This window comes from Schistocerca nitens, chromosome 4 (genome assembly GCF_023898315.1).
Source record: "Schistocerca nitens isolate TAMUIC-IGC-003100 chromosome 4, iqSchNite1.1, whole genome shotgun sequence".
NCBI lineage: Eukaryota > Metazoa > Arthropoda > Insecta > Orthoptera > Acrididae > Schistocerca > Schistocerca nitens.
In genome coordinates, this window is record NC_064617.1 from 107,619,593 (window position 1) to 107,645,435 (window position 25,843).

At 44.0% G+C, this 25,843-nt stretch overlaps 1 protein-coding gene across 1 annotated transcript in view; it reads left to right on the top strand.

Annotated features, from left to right (window-relative positions):
- Positions 1-25,843, top strand: part of LOC126252014 (ATP synthase subunit C lysine N-methyltransferase) — an 84,501-nt gene that overhangs the window by 39,907 nt on the left and 18,751 nt on the right. Inside the window, exon 3 of the mRNA XM_049952797.1 lies at positions 1,216-1,404. Within this exon, the coding sequence (XP_049808754.1) occupies positions 1,216-1,404 (189 nt within the window). The remainder of the gene's footprint in view (positions 1-1,215; positions 1,405-25,843) is intronic.

A 25,843-nucleotide genomic window follows, 5' to 3' on the forward strand; every position in this document is an offset into this window, starting at 1 on the left:
GGAAGTGATGGCCTGCTTTTGAAGTAGACTGATGGGTTAGTTATGACCAGTACTAGTGGGAGTAAAGTTGTGAGGACAGGTCGTGAGCCATACATGGGTAGCTCAGTGTGAAAATTTCATTCTTACTGAGATTGTTGGTGGTATAGTTTGTGTATTCTCTGGATTAGGGAGTGGGGTTGAGCAGTTTTGTAGTTAGGGAATATACATGAAAGTAGGTTCTTTTCGGTTGTGTAACACAGAAGGATTTGGGGAAAAAGGGGAGGGCCAAACTCATAACCAAATAAATCGTCTTTTGACAAGGCATGGATGCAATTACAGGTATGTATATATTTTGGCAGTTAATATTTGTCAGACAGTGCTAGAGGGAAGACAAAACAACAATATGGAATGTGGGTAAACAAGTCAACAAGGATGAAATCATGCTTGTAGGATGAAAATAGTATTGGCAAATTAAAAAATGAAAGACATCATGTAGTGCAAAGAGAGATGAGGATGGTGTGCTTTAAAGAGCAGGATAGGGGGATAAACAAAACTTAACACAAAAACGATTTTAAAAAAGTCAAAAGATTTCACAAATGGATGAAGAGAAAACAGTCGAAGACAATAAGAAAGAGTGGGTCATTAGTATAAGAAAGTATAACCGCCACAAACTAAACAGTTTGATGAAATGAAATGATAAACAGAAGGGCACCAATAATGCCTGGAAAATAAAAAGAAAAATAATTAAATAAAAGGGGCAGAAATAAATATGGTACCAGGTAAGACAAAGGAAAAACAGTTATATAAAATGGTTTGAAAGTGTGTGATAAAATGCAGGTTTGAAGATGAAAATTGTTCTTGCAATTGCAAAAATAGCTGAATGGAGAGAGAAATATGTAGTGACAAGTTATAAGAGCAACTTTTCCTTGCAAGCAACCAAGTTTATGTTCATGTATATTTTAGTACCTGCTGCCCTCTTTTTTTCTCTCTCTCTCTCTCTCTCTCTCTCTCTCTCTCTCTCTCTATCCTGGCAAAGAAAAAGTTTTAAAAGTTATGAAAAATATAGATTCCTTATCACTTTTTTTTTGTGTGTTAGCCCTACTCCAGTCACTACTTTTTCAGCAGATCAGAAACAGACATTCATACATTCATCTTCCACCACCTGTACGTTTTTTAGTTTCTATATTATTCTGTTAAAAATTAATTAATGTGTGATTTTGTTCTGAACTTTTACAGGTATTTGCTGCTGCAGCAGCTGGGTTTGAAGCACATGGTGTGGAACTGAATCCATGGTTGGTAACATATTCAAGATTGAAGGCTGCTTCTTTAGGTCTTAATAAAAGAACAAAATTCTATCAGAGAGATCTTTGGAAGTTCAGCATTCATGGATACAAGAATATTGTAGTATTTGGAGTAGAAGAGATGGTAGGTCCGTCTTGCAGTTTCCTTAAACTACAGTGTTCAAGTAGAGTTTGGAAACCTTCTTTTGTTTGTTTTAATGCTTTGGAGATGAGAAACATAATTCTCATGTCGCACAGATTATACTGCAAAGAGAAGAGCAGTGTAGGACCTATATCAGCCTTGTCTCACTGTTGTAAATGGATTCCATCATTTGTCTTACATCTGTTATTTGTATAAATATTCTCTACAATGCTTGTACGGCCGCAAAAAACACAGATGGCAGTACTTGTTACTTGTATTGGTGGGAAATTAATACAGACAACATTGTGTTTTACTTGCTTTGCAGTATTTGTGTTCCACTTGTTGCCACACACCACACCTCATCAGGTCACATGCAGTGCAAAGGGTATTGATTGTTGTCTACTACATGCTTTGTACTTATTTTCAAGGTGGCCTTATAGTACAGCTCTTAAACATAGAAAAGGGCTACCTGATGATCTAATTGCCCATAAGCTGAAAGAACATGAACTTTCATTTCACACAGGAAACCGTTTGCTCAGAAGAAACATTTTACAGAGGAGACCGTTTGCTCAGAAGAAACAACGCAGGTGATGTTTGACTTCTTTTGGGGGAGGGTGTTGACAAGAACAACCTATATCTCTAATCTTAGAAAACAAATTTTTGAGGCAATCCTGTTTCAGCTGTCCTTTTAAAATATACATGATTACATGTGACACATGGTCAGAATGAAGGCCAAATAAAGAATTAATTGATTTTAACAGTCCTTTTAGGAACAGCAGTAGTTGATTTCTGTTGCCAACCTGCATTTTTTTCACAGCAAGAATACATTTTGTCAAGGATAATTTTCTAGAGCTGCTTGTTAGTTCTGTAAGAGCTTGCTAATGCCTTTTTGTTGATCACTCTATGAGAATTCAGAATGTCAAAAGAGTCATTAATGAGCTGAAAGAATCTGCCATTTCCTCTTCTTCAGGCAACAGATAACGAATTGCTTGAGCACTTTTATTTGAAAACAGTTGCAAGGCTAAATATACGTGTTGCCACTCTCTACCTGTGATGCTCAGATGAAACTGTGACAGTTTGGGACACATTTTAATTTCTGTGTTATCTGCTGGGTTAGAATAGGCCCAAGGTATCCCTGCCTGTCATAAGAGGTGACTAAAAGGAGTCTCACTTTTCGGCCCTATACATTCAGGTCCCATTTTATGATTTGACCTGCCACTTTCCAAGTTCTACAGAAGTGCAGGCCATATGGGGAAGGACACCTTACGTGGTGCATGAGTTATCCATAGTGCCCTTAGATTCGATCTCCTGAATCTCTTGTTATAGCTTTGCATCTCCACCAGCAATTCAACTATTTGGGCGAGGACACGTTTTCGGGGTATGTTATTTTCTTCCATTGTCTGCTGTCTTCTTTCACCCCTATGACAGCATTGGTTTTCTCTGCACCCAATATCCAGCATGGTAGCCAGTCCATTGTGGTGGGGCCATCATGTACCCATTTGGTGGTAGCCCCCTGACAACACAGGGGTCACACTGCTGATGCCTGAGCTGTAAACTCTCCACATATGCCAAGGAGTAGATGTCTGTCTTCCTGGGGCATCAGGACTCCCAGCAACAGCCATCATGCCAGGTGGCCTTTGCTGTGGCTGGGTGGTGCCCATGGGGAGAGCCCCTGATCGGAGAGGGTGGTGTCAGGGCGGATTACCTGCAATGAAGCGGACTAGGTCATCTCTTGCTGGTGACTGTACGGTGCCAGCAGTCTCTAAAAGGGCAAGATCAAGTTCAGTGCTGACAGATAGGACTCTAAATTGTGTCCCTCCCTCGCTACACCATGGGAGGAACGTAGGGCTACAGAAAGAAGAGAGCCATATTCTCCTCAGTATTTAGTCTGTAGCAGAATGGACAAGGACTCCTTTCTACCTATGAAGCCTCTTGAGGATAAGTTTGGGGAAGTGACAGCGCTGTCCAAGATGAGAAGTGGTGCAGTCTTGATTCAGACAGCATCCCCAGCCCAATCCTGGATGTTACTCACTTGTGACCAGCTGGGTGATATGCCTGTTTCCATCACTCCCCATAAAAGCCCCAACATGGCCCAGGGGATTAATTTCCATCGTGACCTCCTCCTGCAGTCTGATGACGAGCTCCGCATCGGTCTAGAATGGCAGGGTGTTTATTTCATCCGGTGCATTTACAGGGGACCCAAAGACAACAGGGTTGCTATCAGTGCCTTCATCTTGGCCTTTGAGGTTGATTCATTGCTTGAAAAAATTGGGAACATGTCTTCCCACTGCACTTCCAGCGCCACATGTCGAGACTGTGGACATCCACTGCATCCAGACACTCCCTGTGCACCTCCTCCCACTTGTATCAACTGCGGAGAGCAGCACTCCCCCTACTCACCAGACTGCACAGTACTCCAAAAGGAGTGGAAAATCATGGAGTACAAGACCCTGGACCAGTTGACATACCAAGAGGTTAAATGTAAATTTGAGTAATTACACCCCGTTTGGTTGACGTCCTCATATGCTGCAGTTACATTACCATCGCCATCATCACACTTTGTGCCACAAATAGTGGGTGGGCCCTCTTGGCCTCCAGAATACATCTGCCCCCTTGGTGGTAGGGGGAAAATCTCCTTCTGCAGCTCCCAAAGTACCTACTTTGGGAGCAACCCCCCCCCCCCCCCAAATGCAGGGGACATTGGTCTCCTCTCCCCAGCCGGAGAAGCAACAGCCTCCTCCGGCTCCTCTCATGTGGAAGGAGTCCTTTGGGACCCTCTCTCTCAAGGTCTCCACTAATGCCACAGTGGACACTCGCCAGTGGCTTAACGAGCCAAAAGCTGCTGGACGAAGAGCTTCACAGTCTTCCTCCGTGCCTGAAGCTACTTCAGAGAAGTCCTCCCAGCAAGCCCCTAAAGAGAAGTGAGAGGGCAAGTAAACAAAGAAGTCTGCTAAGAAAAAGGACCCTCCAGTGGCCCCAACACCACCAATCCCTACCAATTCTCCAGCTGTGGATGAGGAGGAGATCTCAGCATTCGCTGAGGACCAAGATCTAACTGGTGCGTCATCCACAATAGGAATGGATACAAATACTCAATCAGTGGCAGCAGGTGACTCTGAGGCATAACCTGTCTCCTTGCATGCTTCATTCCTTCCCAGCCTCATAATAACTTAATCCTCCAGTGGAAATCCTGTGTTTTTTTCCACCACCTGGCTGAATGCCAACTGTTAAGCTTTACACCTGCTTTCTGTGTTTCCTTCCAGGAAACCTGGTTCCTGGCAATGTGACCCCTGCCCTTCATGGCTATAGGTGATATTACAAGAACTGTAGCGACTATAATAGAGTGTCAGGTGGAGTTTGTGTCTATGTCCTGAACTCAATATGCAGTGAACCTGTGCCACTTCAAACCCCTCTTGAAGCTGTGGTTGTCAGGATAAGGATGGCACAGGAAATAACTGTCTGCGTTTATCTTCCTACAGGTGGTGCAGTACCCCTGAACGTATTGTCTGCACTGTTTCATCAACTCCTTAAACCTTTCCTACTTTTGGGAGATTTTAATGCCCATAACCCCATGTGGGGTAGCACTGTGCTTACTGGCCGAGGTAGAGATGTCGAAACTTTCCTGTCTCAACTCGATCTCTGCCTCTTAAATACTGGGGCCCCACACTTTTCATTGTGGCTCATGGCACTTACTCAGCCATCGATTTATCCCTCTGCAGCCCAGGACTTCTTCCATCTGTCCACTGGAGAGCCCACAATGATTTGTGTGGTATTGACCACTTTCCAATCTTCCTGTTACTCCCCCAACACCATTCCCTTGGATGTCTACCAAGATGGGCTTTAAACAAGGCAGACTGGGAAGCTTTCACCTCTGCTGTCACCGTTGAATCTCCCCCATGTGGTACCATCGATGTGGTAGTTGAGCAGGTCACTAGAACACTTGTTTCTGCAGCAGAAAACACGATCCATTGTTCTTTTGGGTGCCCCCGGTGAAAGTCAGTACCTTGGTGGTCTCCAGAAATCGATGAGGCCATTAAAGAGCATCGGCAAGCTCTACAGTGACATAAGCGGCACCCTACCCTAGAGCACCTAATAGCTTTTAAATGGCTCCGTGCCCGCGTTCACCAGCTTATAAAAAGACGGAAACAGGCGTGTTGGGAGAGGTACGTCTCTACCATTGGGTGCCATGTGTCAACTTCCCAAGTCTGATGTCACCTTCCTAAGTCAGACGTGTTTGTGGGTACCAGACCCCGACAGGTGTTACTGGCATTAACATCAATGGCGTGTTATCTATTGATGCAAACACAATTGCCAAGCACTTTGCTGAGCAATGTGCTCGAGCCTTCACATCAAACAATTATCCCCCCACATTTTGCTCCCTCAAATGGCGGATGGAAAGGAAAGCCCTCTTGTTCACTAAACGTCACAGTGAACCCTATAATGCTCCATTTACAGAGTGGGAAGTCCTCAGCTTCCTTGCACATTGCCCGACACAGTTCCTGGGCCAGACTGGATCCACAGTCAGATGATCAAACATCTCTTGTCTGACTAGAAGCGACATCTCCTCATCATCTTCAACCGGATCTGGTTCAAATGCATTTTTCCATCGCAATGGCGGGAGAGCACCATCATTCCAGTGCTCAAACCTGGTAAAAACCCTCTTGATGTGGATAGCTATCAGCCCATCAGCCTCATCAGTGTTCTTTGTAAACTGTTAAGTGTATGGTAAGTCGGCGGTTGTGTTGGGTCCTGGAGTCACGTGGCCTACTGGCTCCATGCCAGGGTGGTTTTCGCCAGGATCGCTCTACCATTGATAATCTAGTTTCCCTCGAGTCTGCCATCCGAACAGCCTTTGCCAGACACCAACACCTACTTGCCATCTTTTTTGATTTACAAAAAGATTACGACACGACCTGGCGACATCGTATCCTTGTCACATTGTATGAGGGAGGTCTCCCGGGCCCGCTCCCGATTTTACCCAAAACTTCCTGTTGCTCCGTACTTTCCATGTCCAAGTCAGTGCCTCCCATAGTTCGCCCCATATCCAAGAGAATGGGGTCCCACAGGGCTCTGTATTGAGTGTATCTCTATATTTAGTGGCCATTAACGGTCTAGCAGCAGCTGTTGGGCTGTCGGTCTCACCTTCAGACGGCTTCTGCATTTTGTACTGCTCCTCCAGTACTGGTGTTGCCAAGCGACACCTACAGGGAGCCATCCACAAGGTGCAATCATGGGCTCTAACCCAAGGCTTCCAGTTTTCAGCCGCAGAGTCATGTGTCTTGCACTTCTGTCAGTGTCGTACCATTCACCCGGAACCAGAACTTTACCTTAATGATGATCCACTGAGTGTAGTGGAGACATATCAATTCTTAGGACTGTTTTTTCACACCTGATTGACATGGCTTCCACATCTTCGTCAGCTGAAGCGGAAGTGCTGACAGCACCTCAGTGCCCTCTGCTGCCTGAGCAACACCAACTGGGGTGCAGATCGCTCTATGCTGCTGCAGCTCTATAGAGCCCTTGTTCAATCCTGCCTTGACTATGGGAGTCTGGTTTATGGTTCGGCGGTGCCCTCAGCATTGTGTTTACTTGACCCAGTTCACCACTGTGGGGTTCGACCGGCAACAGGAGCTTTTAGGACAAGACCAGTGACCAGCACCCTGGTTGAGGCTGGAGTCCCTCCATTGAAGGTTAGGCGTGCAGAACTGCTCACCAGTAACGTTGCACACATTCATAGTTCTCCTGAGCATCCAAATTACCATCTCCTTTTCCCATCCATGGCGGTTCATCTCCTACATTGGAGACCCAGGTCAGGGCTTAAGATTGCAGTTTGTGTCTGCTCTCTTCTGTCTGAAGTGGAGTCCTTGCCTTTACCAACTATACTCGAGGTCCATTCACGTACACCTCCATGGTGTACACCTAGGCCGAAATTTCACCTGGACCTTTCACATGGTCCTAAGGAGTCAGTTAACCCCGCAGCTCTCTGCTGTCACTTCCTCTCGATTCTTGACATGTACCGGGGCCATGAAGTGGTTTACACTGACAGCTTCATGGCTGATGGTCACGTTGGCTTTGCGTATGTTCATGGAGGTCATATTGAACAGCACTCCTTGCCAGATGGCTGCAGTGTTTTCACTGCAGAGCTGGCGGTCATTTCTTATGCTCCTGAGTGCATCCACTAATGCCCTGGTGAGACATTTCTTCACTGCATTGACTCCTTGAGCAGCCTATAAGCTATCGACCAGTGCGACCCCCACCATCCTTTAGTAGCAACCATCCAGGAGTCCATCTATGCCCTGGAACAGTCCAGTCATTCTGTGGTGTTTGTGTGGACCCCAGGCCATGTCTGAATCCGAGGAAATGAACTTGCCGACAGGCTGGTCAAACGGGCTACACTGAAACTGCTTCTGGAAATCAGCATCAGTGTAACTGACCTCTGATCACTGTTACTCTGCAAGGTTTTTCAGCTTTGGGATGCGGAATGACACAATCTCAGTACTAACACAACAAACTGCGTGCCCTTAAGGAGACTACGAATGTGTGGAAGACCTCCATGCAGGCCTCTTGCAGGGACTCTGTGGTTCTCTGCCGGCTCCGCATTGGCCATACACGGCTAACACTAGCCTCCTCCGTCACGAGGACTCACCTCAGTATCATTGTGGCTCACATATGACTGTCGTTCACATCTTGCTGGGCTGCCCACTTTAAGCTGCTCTGCGGCGGACTTTTAACCTTCCCTGCACCCTACCTTCGGTGTTGGGCGACAATGCCTCAACAGCAGATTTAGTTTTACTTTTTAGTTGTAAGGGGGGCTTTTATCATACCATATAAGGGTGGGCATTTAGTCTTCTCTCTGAGGACGCCACCCTGCCTCCATTTTAACTCTGTCACACCTTCTTTGCATTTGTTTGTCATGGTGGTCATCTTTTCCCTACATGTGTTCATCTCTTCTTGTCTTTTTGGGGTGGACATTTTAATGTGTTGCAGAGTGGCTGGCTCATCCTCTTTTATTGTTGTGATCTCCCAGCCCAGACCATTTTCTCTGTGGTTTTAATACCCTCTTCTACTTTTCCTTGTGGTGTATGTTTTCTCCATTTTTAATTCATTCCATTCATTTTTGTTTTAGGTGTTGTGTTGGGTGTTTTTGTACCTTGAGCATTGCTTGCATCAGGAAAAAGGGACTGATGACCCTGTAGTTTGGTCCCTTTATACCCCATACCAACCAACCATCTAATGATAAGGGTTCCTCAATTCGTGCTTTTGTAATCACTTTCCCATTGGAAAGCTTTATGCCTTCATCAAGAAAGTGGTTGTGAAGTAATTTGTAGAGCTGAGGGACATCTGAAAATATCCCCACCCACACTTGTTTCACTGGGTCCTGTGAATGCAGAAAACATGAACTAACGTGATCAATATGCGGTTCATTCAAGGCACAGTGATTTTTCAGCCCAAGATCAGAAACAGGTGCGACAACACTATAACCTACATTATGAAGTAAGGAAACTATGGAGAGTAGTGACATCGTTGTCATCTGAATGTGAAAGTCATAAAATATCGTCTGTGCTACCATGCTTGCTTGCTGGTCAGAAATTTCAGTCATTGCTGTGAACTGTGAGAAATGGTCTATTATGGCCAATATGTAACAGTTACCTGTTGGTGTTCAATTAAGTGGACCTAAATTATCCATTTTGAATGGCTTAGATGCTACTGGCAGTTTCTGTAACGGAATTTGTCAGAGACTAACATATTGATCGACATCTTGTTTCCTAGACCTCAACCAAAATGTTTCTGGTACCCATCAGCAGTTGCTCTGTAACTGCCATGATCCACCAACATAGGGTCATGCACTTGTTTCAGAACTTCATCCCTAATCGCTACAGGTACCATCATTCTTGATCCACACTTTTTCTGCACAATATGCCGTTGTGTGTCACAAACCATGACTGTGAATTAAATGTGTGACAATCAGTGTCCGCTGCCTGTGCTCTCTGCCTTTCAGTAACACTCTTGCCCAGTGCTCATAGAACTCCAGTTTTCCTGCTTAAAGTATCAGCATTACTATGCTTCTAGCTTGGTTTGTTTACTACCTCATAAGTGGACTCACTCAACTTTAGTGCCCACATGTCAGCCTAGTGGAAGGGCTACTTCAGTGTGACATGAACTGTCACCCCTTTAAACTTTTGGCCACACAAATAACAATGCAAACAAGAAATACCATAGATAACCATTAACATTTCCTTCTCCATAATGGAATAATTCCAGTCTGTTTAATCCAGTTCTCTGGATGCGGATGCCACTGGGTGTTCCTTACTATATATACTCTGGCTGAGCACGCATCCGATAATCACATTGCTCACGTCACAGGACAAAATGAATTATTTTTCAAAGTTGAGAAATACAGTACTGACATTGGGTCAGACATCAGCTCATGTTTCGAGGTGTCAAACACTGTCTGACAGTCAGTAGCTGTTTGATAGTTTAGGCAGCCCCTTACCCAGACACTGTTTATCTTGCTTCCTTCTTTGTCCATCATGTGCTTTATGTCCTACTTCTCCACACTAATAACATTCTGGCTGATGTCACGGCATTTTTATGTGACCTGTATGCTCACATCTATAATGCTTTATCTCAGAGGAGAAGATAGTACGGTCATTCCGTCGCTGAGTAACAATGTCTATTTTCTCCAGTTGTATGGCGATCCTAGTGGCAGCAGCAAAATCACTTGGATTTTCCATTCTGACTGTTCTCAGCGTGTCAGCAGAAATACTCCTCACAAACGTATCTAAAACCAATTTCCTCCTCATACATCTGACTCTGTCAGTCTCTGCATTCTGTATTAGCTCATAAGTTTGTGCGTTAACTTTCCTAATCTTGTCAGAGAATGATCCTACTAACCCATTATGCTTTTGAGATGATCCACTGAGGTTTTCCATAAAAAATCTTACACTGTTCCATTTGCTATAAGGCTGATCAAACATTTGCATTTTACTAACAAGGGAAACCCCCCATTGTACCCTCCTCAGATTTAGTGGTAAGAGGGCCCAGTGGACAGCCCATCAAAAATGGAGCAAAGGTCAAGCATGAAAACAAACTTTCAGGAAACATTCCTCACACACAAATAAAGAAAAGATGTTATGTGGACATGTGTCCGGAAATGCTTAATTTCCATGTTAGAGCTCATTTTAGTTTTGTCAGTATGTACTACACTTCCTCGATTCACCACCAGTTGGCCCAATTGAAGGAAGGTAATGTTGACTTCGGTGCTTGTGTTGACATGCGACTCATTGCTCTACAGTACTAGCATCAAGCACATCAGTACGTAGCATCAACAGGTTAGTGTTCATCACGAACGTGGTTTTGCAGTCAGTGCAATGTTTACAAATGCAGAGTTAGCAGGTGCCCATTTGATGTATGGATTAGCACGGGGCAATAGCCGTGGTGCAGTACGTTTGTATCGAGACAGATTTCCAGAACAAAGGTGTCCCGACAGGAAGACGTTCGAAGCAATTGATCGGCGTCTTAGGGAGCACGGAACATTCCAGCCTATGACTCATGACGGGGGAAGACCTAGAATGACGAGGACACCTGGAATGGACGAGGCAATTCTTTGTGCAGTTGACGATAACCCTAATGTCAGCGTCAGAGAAGTTGCTGCTGTACAAGGTAACGTTGACCACGTCACTCTATGGAGAGTGCTACGGGAGAACCAGTTGTTTCCGTACCATGTACAGCGTGTGCAGGCTGTATCAGCAGCTGATTGGCCTCCACGGGTACACTTCTGCGAATGGTTCATCCAACAATGTGTCAATCCTCATTTCAGTGCAAATGTTCTCTTTACGGATGAGGCTTCATTCCAACGTGATCAAATTGTAAATTTTCACAATAAACATGTGTGGGCTGACGAGAATCCGTACGCAATTGTGCACTCACGTCATCAACACAGATTTTCTATGAACGTTTGGGCAGGCATTGTTGGTGATGTCTTGATTGGGCCCCATGTTCTTCCACCTACACTCAATGGGGCATGTTATCATGATTTCATATGGGATACTCTACCTGTGCTGCTAGAACATGTGCCTTTACAAGTACGACACAACATGTGGTTCATGCATGATGGAGCTCCTGCACATTTTAGTCGAAGTGTTCATACGCTTCTCAACAACAGATTCGGTGACCGATGGATTGGTAGAGGCGGACCAATTCCATGGCCTCCACGCTCTCCTGACCTCAACCCTCTTGACTTTCATTTATGGGGGCATTTGAAAGCTCTTGTCTGTGCAACCCCGGTACCAAATGTAGAGACTCTTCATGCTCGTATTGTGGACGGCTGTGATACAATACGCCGTTCTCCAGGGCTGCATCAGCGCATCAGGGATTCGATGCGACAGAGTGTGGATGCATGTATCCTCGCTAACGGAGGACATTTTGAACATTTCCTGTAACAAAGTATTTGAAGTCACGCTGGTACCTTCTGTTGCTGTGTGTTTCCATTCCATGATTAATGTGATTTGAAGAGAAGTAATAAAATGAGCTCTAACATGGAAAGTAAGCGTTTCCGGACACATGTCCACATAACATATTTTCTTTCTTTGTGTGTGAGGAATGTTTCCTAAAAGTTTGGCTGTACCTTTTTGTAACAACCTGTACATATTTTTTTGTCACTGTTCACTGTATTCAAATTTGTGTCTGTGTCATGCTGTATCATCCATTTGCAGCAGCAAGGTATAATAAAGGAACCTATAATGAAAGTTGATTCTGTACAACTACTCTATTAGCAGCTGGAAGGAAGTGCTTTTGAATGGGAACCGCAAACCTTTGATGACAAAGCAACAAGTCAATTGAATCCTCCGCTGGGAAATAGGTCTGGTGTGTCATACATGGCATTAGTGGCAGTATGTGTGTCATATGGTAGGAATCTATTATCGATGCACCTAATTTATACATCTGGTGAATGAGTGAGATATGTCCCCGTGTTCGATTTAGGTGTTTGTATGAATGTGAATGTGATCATTCCCAAGGAAATGATCAAAACATAATAGTTTGTCTCATAAGCTGCAACAAATGAACACAAAAGTTGTTTCACAATCACACAGTTTGTCTGTGCCATGTCAAAACATGTGTTTTTAATGTATTTGGAGTTGTGTCTTGTTTTGAGAGTTTTTTCTCTTGAATTGCTTTGTTGTAACATAGTTCACACCCATTTTTTGTTGTTTTCATTTCTGTGAGATATCCTACCCATGAACCATGGACCTTGCTGCTGGTGGGGACACATGCGTGCCTCAGTGATACAGATAGCCGTACCGTAGGTGCAACCACAATGGAGGGATATCTGTTGAGAGGCCAGATAAACGTGTGGTTCATGAAGAGGGGCAGCAGCCTTTTCAGTAGTTGCAGGGGCAATGGTCTGGATGTTTGACTGATCTTGCCTTGTAACATTTACCAAAATGACCTTGCCGTGCTGGTACTGCGAACAGCTGAAAGCAAGGTGAAACTACATCTGTAATTTTTCCCGAGGGCATGCAGCTGTATGGTTAAATGATGATGGTGTCCTCTTGTGTAAAATATTCTGGAGGTAAAATAGTCCCCCATTTAGATCTCCGGGTGGAGACTACTAGGGAGGACGTCATTATCAGGAAAACAAAACTGGCGTTCTACTGATCAGAGCGTGGAATGTCAGATTCCTGAATCAGGCAGGTAGCTAGAAAATTTATAAAGGGAAATGGATAAATTAAACTTAGATATAGTGGGAATTATTGAAGTTCGGTGGCAGGAGGAACAAGACTTCTGGTCAGGTGAATACAGGGTTGTTGTTGTTGTTGTTGTTGTTGTGGTCTTCAGTCCAGAGACTGGTTTGATGCAGCACTCCATGCTACTCTATCCTGTGCAAGCTTCTTCATCTCCAAGTAACTACTACAACCTACACCCTTCGAATCTGCTTAGTGTATTCATCTCTTGGTCTCCCTCTACGATTTTTACCCTCCACGCTGCCCTCCAATTCTAAATTGGTGATCCCTTGATGCCCAGAACATATCCTACCAACCGATCCCTTCTTCTAGTCAACTTGTGCCAAAAATACCTCTTCTCCCCATTTCTGTTCAGTACCTCCTCATTAGTTACGTGATCTACCCATCTAATCTTCAGCATTCTTCTGTAGCACCACATTTCGAAAGCTTCTATTCTCTTCTTGTATAAACTACAGGGTGGTGCACGAAATGTGTTACCATTTTGTTTTTGAATATAAACTTTATTGTCAATACAATCTGAAAGGAACATATACTACAATGAAGAGCCGTCCTTGGAGATTTGTTCTAACTCAGCACATGCTCAATATGTCCACCATTTTGTTTCCTAACTTCCTTCAAACGAACACTGAAGTTAGTGAGTACCCTACAGCACATGTCTTCCATAATTTCACTGCAAGCTTGAAGAATAAATATACTAAGATGGTATCTGTTCTTTCGGACATGTCCTAAAGAACAGATACCATCGGTGACCATGCAGCTCGTTAGAATGAAATTACAATCAAATGAACACCCTTAGCTGCTTACAGGCTGTAAGCAGCTGAGGGTGTTCATTTCATTGTAACTTGAAGAATAAGTCTTCTGAGCTCCATTAAATCACGTGGACGTTTCGGGAAAATTTTTTTCTTTAGGTACCCCCAAAGAAAAATGTCACATGGATTGAGATCTGGACTATTGGGGGGGGGGGGCAATTTTGTCCATTATTGAAGCGACCCGGAAACCTGAGTGAAATGATTCGCATGTTGAAATGCTCGTGTAAAAAATCCAACACAGTGTTCACAGTTTCTTCACAGAAAAAGGGTCCGATAAGTCCGTGACTGGAAATTGCTGCCCACGATGTAATCCTCGGAGCATAATGTTGTCATTCATGAAGCACTTGTGGGTTTCCAGTGGCCCAAAAGCGTACATTTTGTTTGTTAACCACACCGTCTAAATGAAAATGCGTCTCATCTGAAAACTAAACGTTGTTGAGTTTCTTCCCTATTCTCCGCCCACTGAGCAAACAGTAGTCTCGGCTGCTTGTGCTCTTCAGTGAGACTCTGTGCACATGCCATTTTGTATGGGTACATATGGAGGTCACTTTTAAGAATACATTTAACAGTGTGTCTGGATATTCCCAGTTGCACTGGTGCCTTTCTACACGATTTCCTGGGACTTCTCTGTACAGCAACTTGTACCGCTTCAATATTCTTCAGCAAACAAAAAGCTTAGGCCGAGGTCGCTTCGCTTCCAGTACTGTTCCTTCCTGTACAAATTTATCGTACAACCTGTGGATGGTCTTCTTGCAAGGGACCCATCGTGTGTTAAACTGTTGTCGAAAACGCCTCTGAGTCATAACAAGGCTTTTCGTTTCATGAAAAAGTAACACAATTGCCGATCGTTGCTGTGTCGTCAGTCTTCCATTGTCAGCCATTGCTGCTTATTAGGCTCCTAGTGGCAGTATCGTGAATTACACATCATTTCGTAACTCATTTGTTTTTCCAAGCTCTGCTGGTACTGCTGTAGAGATCCCAGCGGGATATCTAATGTGCATCGTAAATTGTGAAAGAAACAATTGGTAACACATTTCGTGCGCCACCCTGTATTTATTGTCCATGTTTCACTTCCATACATGGCTACACTCCATACAAATACTTTCAGAAAGGACTTCCTGAAACTTAAATCTATACTCGATCTTAACAAATTTCTCTTCTTCATAAACGCTTTCCTTGCCATTGCCAGTCTACATTTTATTTCCTCTCTACTTTGAATATCATCAGTTATTGTGGTCTCCAAATAGCAGAACTCATCTACTACTTTAAGTGTCTCACTTCCTAATCTAATTCCCTCAGCATCACCCAATTTAATTTGACTACATTCCATTATCCTCGTTTTGCTTTTGTTGATGTTCATCTTATATCCTCCTTTCAAGACAGTGTCCATTGCATTCAATACAGGGTTATAAATACAAAATCAAATAGGGGTAATGCAGGAGTAGGTTTAATAATGAATAAAAAAATAGGAGCCCAAGGAAGTTACTACAAACAGCATAGTTAACACATTATTGTAGCCAAGATAGACATAAAGCCCATGCCTACCACAGTAGTATAAGTTTATATGCTAACTAGCTACACAGATGATGAAGAAATTGAAGAAATGTGTCATGAGATAAAATAAATTATTCAGTTAGTGAAGGGAGATGAAAATTTAATAGTCATGGGGAACTGGAATTAGATAGAAGGAAAAGTAAGAGAAGGAACAGTAGTAGGTGAATATGGAATGGGGATGTAGAATGAAAGAGGAAGCCGTCTGGTAGAATTGTGCACAGAGCATAACTTAATCATAGCTAACACTTAATTTAAGGATCAAGAAAGAAGGTTGTATATGTGGAAGAGGCCTGGAGACACTGCAAGGCTTCAGATAGATTATATAATGGTAAGACAGAGACTTAGGAACCAGGTTTTAAATTGTAAGGCATTTCCAGGGGCAGATGTGAACTCTGACCACAATCTATTGGTTATGAACTGTAGATTAAAACTGAAGAAACTGCAAAAAGTTGGGAATATAAAGAGAAAGGACCTAGGACTTGGATAAACTGAAAGGACCAGACGTTGTAGAGAGTTTCAGAGAGAGCATAAGGGAATGATTGACAAGAATGGAGCAAAGAAATACAGTAGAAGAAGAATGTGTAGCTTTGAGGGATGAAATAGTGAAGGCAGCAGGGATCAAGCAGGTAAAAAGACAATGGCTAATAAACATCCTTGGGGCCCTCAGGGGCTCAACAATGATTTACTGGGTATGGGCTTGGTGATCCTGGGATTCCTGAGCTGGGGACTGGTAAGTGCTGCCAATCTCCTGCAATCTGGGCATGCTTCAGCGACCACTGCACGGCGCGGCGGTGGAACGTTGTGTGTCTCACGGAATGGGGATCTTGGCTTGACTGCTCGGATCGCGAGGAGGGGATAAACCTCTATAAAAATACCTCTCAGTTTCAAGGTGTGCTGCCCGCAGCTCCTGGTCTAGCGGTCGCATTTTCACTTCCCGAGGACAAGGTCCTGGATTTGATTCCCAGTGGGGTCAGGGATTTTCACCTGCCTCGAAATGACTGGGTGTTTGTGTTGTCCTCATCATTTCATCACCATTCATGAAAGTGGCGAGATTGGACTGAGCAAAGGTTGGGAATTTGTACGGGGGCTGATAACCATGCAGTTGAGTGCCAAACATCATCACATCATCATCATCATCATCATCATCATCATCAAAGTGTGCTGCAAACTGATGGAATGCATGGCTGTTGAGGTGGAACAGTCATTAGCGAGCAACCTCAGGGGAACCTGCCGCACCTCAGTTCTATAAGGCTTACTCAGGCATGCGGGGCTCTCTCGGAGTGGACTCTTATTTCCCTAGCTGCTCGTGGGACCAAGATGGAATCCTTGAAATCATCTTCTTCTTCTCCCAGCGGGAAGGGTGTACTGGGAGTATTCACACCCATTCATCCAAAAGAATGAGAGAGGCTAGTCCTCCTGATAATAAGAATACTTTGGACTGGAGTAACAGGGCTCATGGACTCATGAATAACAATGTGTTTCTGGTGATAAGGAGAAAGGAGGGGACATTTGAAAAAGTGTCCCCCTTTTCTATACGTAAGAGTTTGGAAGGTCTTGCTGAAACAATAAAATCTATGAAACGATTGCGTAATGACTCATTTTATTCAAAACTAACAGGTCAAAGCGGGTAGACCTTATTAAGAGATACACACCTCTCTTAACTCCAGTAGGGGCACTGTCACATGCTGATATCATGGACATGGACATAGCAGAACTGAAGCAAGAATGGGCATCCCAGGGAATAGTCGATGTGGAGCAACGAACACACAGGAATAATGGAGCAACTGAAAAGAGTGCCACTTTCATTGTCATATTCAATACTCTGACACTGTCTGAACATCTTATGGTGGGGTTCCTTCGACTTGGAAGGCCTTGCTGAAACAATAAAATCTATGAAACGATTGCGTAATGACTCATTTTATTCAAAACTAACAGGTCAAAGCAGGTAGACCTTATTAAGAGATACACACCTCTCTTAACTCCAGTAGGGGCACTGTCACATGCTGATATCATGGACATGGACATAGCAGAACTGAAGCAAGAATGGGCATCCCAGGGAATAGTCGATGTGGAGCAACGAACACACAGGAATAATGGAGCAACTGAAAAGAGTGCCACTTTCATTGTCATATTCAATACTCTGACACTGTCTGAACATCTTATGGTGGGGTTCCTTCGACTTAATGTTCGGCCTTACATTCCAAACCCAATGCGATGCTATAAATGCCAGCGTTTTGGCCATACAACCTTGAGTTTTGGAGGTGAAGCTACCTGTGGGAACTGTGGAAAAGCAGCGCATGATGCTGGGACTGACTGCCTGTCTCGAGCGATCTGCATCGACTGCTCTGGGAACCACCCAGTCCAAAGCTGAGACTGCCCTGTTTTTGGTGAAGATCACAAAATACAGGAGATAAAAGTGACCAAGCAGATCCCCCATGCTGAAGCCAAAAAGGAATGTAAGGCAACGAAACCCCCTGCCTTTGTCACCTCATATTCTTCCATAATGCAGAAACCTATTCCCAAGATGGACACCTTGACACAGATGACACCTAGTGTACCTGTATCCACCACAAGCACCTGTTCTTGCACATGTACATATGAAGGGAAAAAGAGTAACTACAAAGCAATCCATGCAGCTGCACCAAGAAAGACCAACAACAGTTCCACAGTGAGCATCCAGAATGTACACCTCAAAGGGACAGGGTACAGGGAAAGGCTTACGACGTTCAGGTCGAAAGCTGTCCTGAGCACCGCCAGACATCATTCTTTTCCGTCTGACTGATGAGGAGGATATCATGGAGTTAGATGCCTTGGATCCAGGCAGCCCCTCCACTCCCTCTTGCTCTTCAAGTGCTTCACCTCCCTGGTGCAAAGATAGGGGTAAATTAAAGCCACACTGGTAACATGGCTTCCATACTACAGTGGAACATGAATGGGTTCAAGACTCATGGAGGAACTGAAACTCCTAGCACATGCATGTCCCTTGTGCTTTTGTTTACAAGAAACACATTTTAAAGATACAGATGTCCCTGTGCTACAGGGTTATACGCTATACCGCAAGGGTGACCTATCAGGGGAAAGAGCCAAGGGAGGTGTTGCAGTGTTTGTCACTAATGCACACCATTCCTCTGCCCTCCCCTTGGTTACTGACATGCAAGCACTTGCAGTTCAAATTCATGTGTGTTGAGGGATCACTGTTTGCTCATTGTCTTTACCTCTGCAAGATGCACTAGACTCTGAGGCTCTCATGGATATTATTGCACAACTCCCACAATTATTCCTCCTCCTGGGAGACTTCAATGCTCATTATATCCTGTGGGGCTCGACCAATTGTTGCGCTTGTGACCGGGGTTTGGAGGGCCTATGACATCTCACAAGCTGTGCATCCTCAATGTGGGTACTCACACACAATTCTCTACTGCTACTGGGTCATTCTCAGCCATCGACCTCTCTTTCCGTTCTTCCACCCTCGCCGACTCTGTTCAGTGGGAGGTAGTTGACGACCTTCATTCCAGTGACCATTTCCCAATCCCCTTTCACCTACTAAATCTCACCACCTGAAGTTAAGCCCCCAAAATGGATGGTCAGCAGGACTAACTGGATGTGTTTCAGCCAACTGTCTGTGTTCGAACACTGGGACAGCGTCTTAAGGATGGGTGGACCACATCACACGAGTGATCCATTGTGCCGCTGATCTCTCCATCCCACAGTCCTCACGTCATCTTAGGAGGTGACCAGTACCTTGGTGGACAGATGAATGTCGCTCCTTGATCCGGGAGAGGCGTGCAGCTCTTTGACATTTTAAGTACCGACCGACAGCAGACAGCCTTAGGGCCTTTCAAGTCGCGAGGGCCAAGGTTGGACACGTCATTAGAGAGAATAAGAAAAGGTCATGGCAAGCGTTCCTGGACTCCATCAATCGTTCCACTCCTTCTATAAAAGTATGGGAAGCCATACAGAGGATTTCCGGTAAACGCAGCCATTTACTGAAGCAGCAGTGCTGAAGCAGGGGTGCCTCCAAACAACACCAAGAGACATTGCTCAGATGCTGGCTGAACATTTTGCACTAACTACTGCCAATGAAAGCCAGGATCTGGCGTTTCATTGTTATCGTGCAACTGTAGAGAGGGAAAAGTTGGACCTCAGGTCCAAGAGTTCTGGGCCTACAACTCCTCTTTCTCCATGTGGGAGCCTGAATCGGCACTGACTGAGATTCGTGACATTGCACCCGATCACGACCAAATCCGGTATTGCATGCTTCGATGTTTGCTAACGGCATCAAAGGAAATCCTCCTCAAATTTTTTAATGTAATGTGGCAGACAGGCAACTTCACCAACTCGTGGAGGGAGGCAATTCCGACCCCTCTTTTCAAACCAGGAAAGGACTGCACATGTCCCAGTAGTTATCGGAATATTGCTTTAATGAGCTGTGTAGGAAAGATTGTGGAGTGAATGGTTAACCATCATCTGGTCTGGTGGTTAGAGACCAGACAACTTCTTAGCCACTCTAAGTGTGGATTCCAGTGATTTCGGTCCACTGTCAACAAACTGACCCTCCTAGAAGTGGCTATTCAGCAGGTTTTCCTCCATAAGCATCATTGTGTTGGCATATTCTTCGATATAAGTAAGGCATATGATACAACTTGTAGACACTGTATTCTCACACAACTGCATCAATGAGGCTTTTGTGGCCACCTCCCCATCTTCATACGGTCTTTCCAGTCTCAGCGATTTCCTAGGACCTGAGTTGGTTACACACTGTCTGATTGATTTTAGCAGGAGAATGGTGTTCCTCAGGGCAGTGTTTTAAGTGTTACCCTCTTTGACATAGCCATCAACAGTACCACATCTATAGTAAGGAGTCCTGTACAGTGCTCCTTATTTGTAGATGATTTTGCTGTGTTCTGTCCCCCCTCCAGTGTTGCAATGGCACGCCGTCAGTTGCAACTAACTGTGCAGAGGTTAGAGGAGTGGGCTGCAAAGATGGGATTCCAGTTTTCTTGAGCTAAGTGTGTGTGTGTTCATTTTAATCATTCTCATTGTCTTTTTAATTTGCCTGCTTTGAATATGGGGGACACCATCCTACATTTTAGTGACACAGTGTGGTTTCTGGGCCTCATTTTTTACTCTTGGTTGTGTGGTTACCACACCTGAGAGATCTGAAAGCCAGAACTCTGAAGGCACTGAACATCATCAGGTGCTTTAGCCACAGGTCTTTGGGAATAGACAGGGTGCATCTCCTTCAGTTTTATCGGCTTCTGTGCATTCACGGCTGGACTATGGTTGCACAGTGTATGGGTCAGTCAGGCCCTCTTAGTTGTGTATCTTTGACGCTGTCCATCATGAGGGGATTCGGCTGGCCACAGGTGCTTTCGGACCAGTCCCATACCTAGGTTCTGTGCTGAGGCGGGGGAACCACCACTTGCCATCTGGCACAAGCTCCTCATGGTGCGTAAGGCATGTAAGTTCCTTGCAGCTCCAACTTCACTCACACACCATACTGTTGCTTGTCCACCTCTGGAACGCCTTTTTTACTAACGTACACAAGCCACGATGCCATTTGGGATCTGTGTGCAGTGTGTGCTGGAGTCACTCAATGTTAAGCCAGTACAACCCCAAATCCAAGGTTTTAACCATCTGGTGTCCTGGCCACTGGAGAGGCCCATAATGATTTTAGATTTGGTGCAGTACAGGAGAGATAGCACTCCTGCTTCTGTTTCTAATGCGATATTCTCTGATATTTTATCTGAGTCCCCGGACCATGTAGTGGTTTTTATGGATGGGTCTAAGCAGGGGGACTCTGTTGGTTGCCCTGTCATTTTCCGGGATCATGTCGTCAACATCAGACTGCCTCCAGAATTTACTGTCTTCGATGCAGAATTATATGCAATCTTGCAAGCACTGGAGCAGGTGAGATGTTCTGCTATTGTTAGCTTTCTAATCTGCTCAGGTTCTCTGAGCACCTTTTACTCTCTCCAACGTTTGTACCCAGCAGATACAGTAACGCAGAATATCCAGAATGACCTCCTACAACTACAGTGACTGGGGAAGGAGCTGTCTTTCTGCTGGGTACTGGGGCACACTGGAATTGTGGGGAATGAAAGGGCTGATTGAGCAGCCAAGGATCCTCTGGTATTTTGCTGTGCTATCCTCCTGCATGCTATCACTTCACTGTTGAGGTACAAAGTCATGTGTCGATGGGAAGACGAGTGGTTGGCAATGACCGATAACAAGATCCATGTCATCAAGCCCACAACTCGGCTGTTCCTTCCAGCTACATCGACAAGATGAGGTCCTTCTTACTTGTCTTCGCGTAGGCCACAGCGCTATGACACATGGATTCTTACTCCAGTGAGAGGACCTCCAATGTGTGGTGCTTGTGGTGTGCAGATCATGGTGGGCCAAATTTTATTGGAATGCATTTTATTTGCCAACGAGCGGACTGCAGTGGATTTGCTGACGGATCTGCCATCTATTTTATGTAATGATCAAACGAACTTGGTTAGGGTTTTAAAGTTTTGTGAATTTTCCAACATTTTCAACAAGATTTTAGGGAGATGTTCTTAATGTGTCAAAGGGTGGCTGGCTCACCCTAGGTTTTTGTAAATGGTCAGCCAGTCACATTTCTCTGTGCTTTTCATTTAGTTCTTCAGTGTTTTGATTTCTTGATTAGCTCTCTTCCCTCCTAACTAGTTTTAGTGCATGTGACACAGAGTGACTGTGTGGTCATTTCAAGTGCATGCATGTACAACACTTTTAGTTCATCTCCACATTCGTTTGTTTTCATAAGTGTAAGGGCGCTGATGACCTCGCCATTGGGCACCCATCAGATCCAAACAAAGACACACACAAATCCTTGGGTAACAGAAGAGATATTGAATTTAATTGATGAAAGGAGAAAATATAAAAATGCAATACATGAAGTAGGCAAAAGGAATACAAACATCTCAAAAATGTGATCGATAGGAAGTGCAAAATGGCTAAACAGGGATGGCTAGAGGACAAACGATGTAGAGGCATATATCACTAGGGGTAAGACACATGCTGCCTACAGGAAAATTAAAGAGACCTTTTGAGAAAAAGAGAACCACTTGTATGAATATAAAGAGCTTAGATGGAAAATCAGTTCTAAGCAAAGAAGGGAAGGCAGAAAGGTGGAAGGAGTATATAGAGGGTCAATACAAGGGCGATGTACTTGAGGGCAATATTATGGAAATGGAAGAGGACATAGATGAAGGTAAAATGGGGGATATGATACTGCATGAAGAATTTGACAGAGCACTGAAAGGCCTAAGTCAAAACAAGGCCCCGGGAGTAGACAACATTCCATTAGAGCTACTGATAGCCTTGGGAGAGCCAGCCCTGACAAAACTCTACCATCTGCTGAGCAAGATGTATGAGACAGGAAAAATACCCTTGGACTTCAAGAAGAATATATTAATTCCAATCCCAAAGGAAGCTGGTGTTGAGAAGTGTGAAAATTACCGAACTATCAGTTTAATAAGTCACGGCTGCAAAATACTAACATGAATTCTTTGCAGATGAATGGAAAAACTGGTAGAAGCCGACACTGGGGAAGATCAATTAGGATTCTGTAGAAATGTTGGGACATGTGAGGCAGTAGTGACCTTACGACTTATCTTAGAAGATAGATTAAGGAAAGGCAAAGCTACGTTTCTAGCATCTGTAGATTTAGAGAAAGCTTTTGACAATGTTGACTGGAATACTCTCTTTCAAATTCTGAAGGTGGCATGGTCAAATACAGGGAGCGAAAGGCTATTTACAATTTATACAGAAACCAGATTGTAGTTATAAGAGTCAAGGGACATGAAAAGGAAGCAGTGGTTGGGATGGACGTGAGACAGGTTTCTAGCCTGATGATATTGAAGTAAAGAGGATATAAAATGCAGACTGGCAGTGGCAAGGAAAGCATTTCTGAAGAAGAGAAATTTGTTAACATCAAGTACAAATTTAAGTTCAGGAAGTCTTTTCTGAAAGCATTTGTATGGAAGTGAAACATGGACGATAAATAGTTTAGACAAGAAGAGAATAGAAGCTTTCAAAATGTGGTGCTACAGAAGAATGCTGAAGATTAGATTGATAGATCATGTAACTATGAGGAGGTACTGAATAGAATTGGGGAGAAGAAGAATTTGTGGCACAACTTGACTAGAAGAAGGGATCAGTTGGTAGGACGTGTTCTGAGGTATCAAGGGATCACCAGTTTAGTATTCGAGGGCAGCATTGAGGGTAAAAATCATAGAGGGAGACCAAGAGATGAATACACTAAGCAGATTCAGAAGGATGTAGGTTGCAGTAGGTACTTGGAGATGAAGAAGCTTCCACAGGATAGAGCAGTATGGAGAGCTGCATCAAACCAGTCTCTGGACTGAAGACGACGACGACAACAACAACAACAACAATGAGATGTATCTTGCCTGCTCTCACTATTATTCATCACATTTACTTGTGATGGTAATGTATGCTTACCACATGACTCATATTCTATAACCAGTGCATAGTATGACAACTGTCAAGACTACAAAAAGAGAAGAAACATTTCAATGACTGGATGGACAGTTCATAATGTTGGGGAGGGGGGATAAAAATAAATAAATGACACATGGGAGTATTGAACCCAGGTCATCCACTTTGCAGCCCAACACTGTGCCCACTTGACAGTAACGCAATTGCTCTTTCAGTTCACTTGATGTTGCACTTGTTAAGCTTAGACCATTCACTGTTTCTATTTTGCTTTTTTCTGTAGTTCAATACACCTTCCTGTTTTCGTATTTGATCTGTGTTCAGTTTTTGATGGGCTATCCACTGGGCTATCATACCACTAAATATGAGAGGGGTGCGATGGGGAATTTCCCTTGTAAGAGTCTTCGCGTTAGCCACTAATTGTAACTTAGCCATAGTTACACAAGTTGCTTAATGTAGCTTAAAATTACAGATAAATCTTTGGTTGTTATCCACAAAAAAGGAATCACTAGGTTAACTGCTGTGGAATCAATGGAAAGGAAGATTACACACAGCAAGTTTCTTGTCTCTCCTGAATGAGATAGTACTTGCCACTAGTGGCTTGCAACACTTCTGCTTTCCTTTGTAATGCATCATTAACCTCTTTCTGTACAGTAATAGTTCCTAATAGTGTGGTTATCAGCCCTTTCAAAATTTTAACTGTCTTGTGAGGTTGTCACATGTGTTTCTTGTGTTTATGTAATGTCCGTCTTTGATGCAGTAGAGTCCCGTTAATCCAAACTAATTGGGACCGGGCATTGTTTGGATTACCGATTTGTTGGGATTAGCTGGAATTACAGTGACGAGTTTCTAGGATGAAGAATACCAAGAGGATAAGTAGATACACCACGGTAACAAATGGGAACAATTGTGGGAACAATGGCTCACTCTCACTCCCTGCCCTTGTTGTTGTGCATTGTTGAGACCTTTGTAGTGTCTGAGGTTGGTGCACTGCCAGTAGGCTTTCAAAGCACTTGGTTATGTGTTATCGATCGCTGGCATGCATAACAGTTGTATTGTATTCGTTCAGGTGTGGTGGTATATGTACTTTTATCAAGAGTAAACGGAAACATACATTAGCTCTCAAACAAAAAATGAATGCTTTGAAGTGGATACACAGTGGTGAGAATATATCTAAACTGGTAAAGGAACTGGGTGATGGTAAAGCAACCATTTGTGATTGGAAGAAGAACCGAGTGAAGCTTGAACAGTCCTGTGCAATGTATTCGGGAAAAACACCCGAAATTCGGCAGACTTTGAAACAGGCCCTATTACCATGAAGTGGATGTAGCTCTTTTCCTTTGGTTTACGCAGGAAAGAAAAAGGGAAACTTCTTTTGAGTGAAGCAGTGGTTCAGGAGAAGGCTGTTTACCTGAACAAGTTAAAGAATGGTGATGAGTCTTTAGTGCGAGTACGGGTTGGTTGGACAGATTCGTAAAACGTTATGGAATCCATCAGCTAACAATTACTGGAGAGGAGCTTTCTTCTGATTGTGATACATCAAAGGAACACTTGGGTGAGTTTGAAAAAATGATAGGAGAGGGAAAGTATTCTCCCCAACAAATTTATAACACTGACGAGACTGGCTGGTAATCACAAGCTGCTTTTAATGCTGATCGAAAAATTTGCTAGGCGCAGAGGTTTTAAAAACTGCAACATGGAGTTCCTGCCCATATGTTATCGTGACCATTAAAAAGCATGGATGGATGGTAATCTGTTCAAAGGATGGTTTCACGGCCAGTTTGTTCCCTCTGTTCAACAGTTTTCTAAGGAAAATCATTTGTTTCCTCGTGCAATCCTTTTGATTGATAA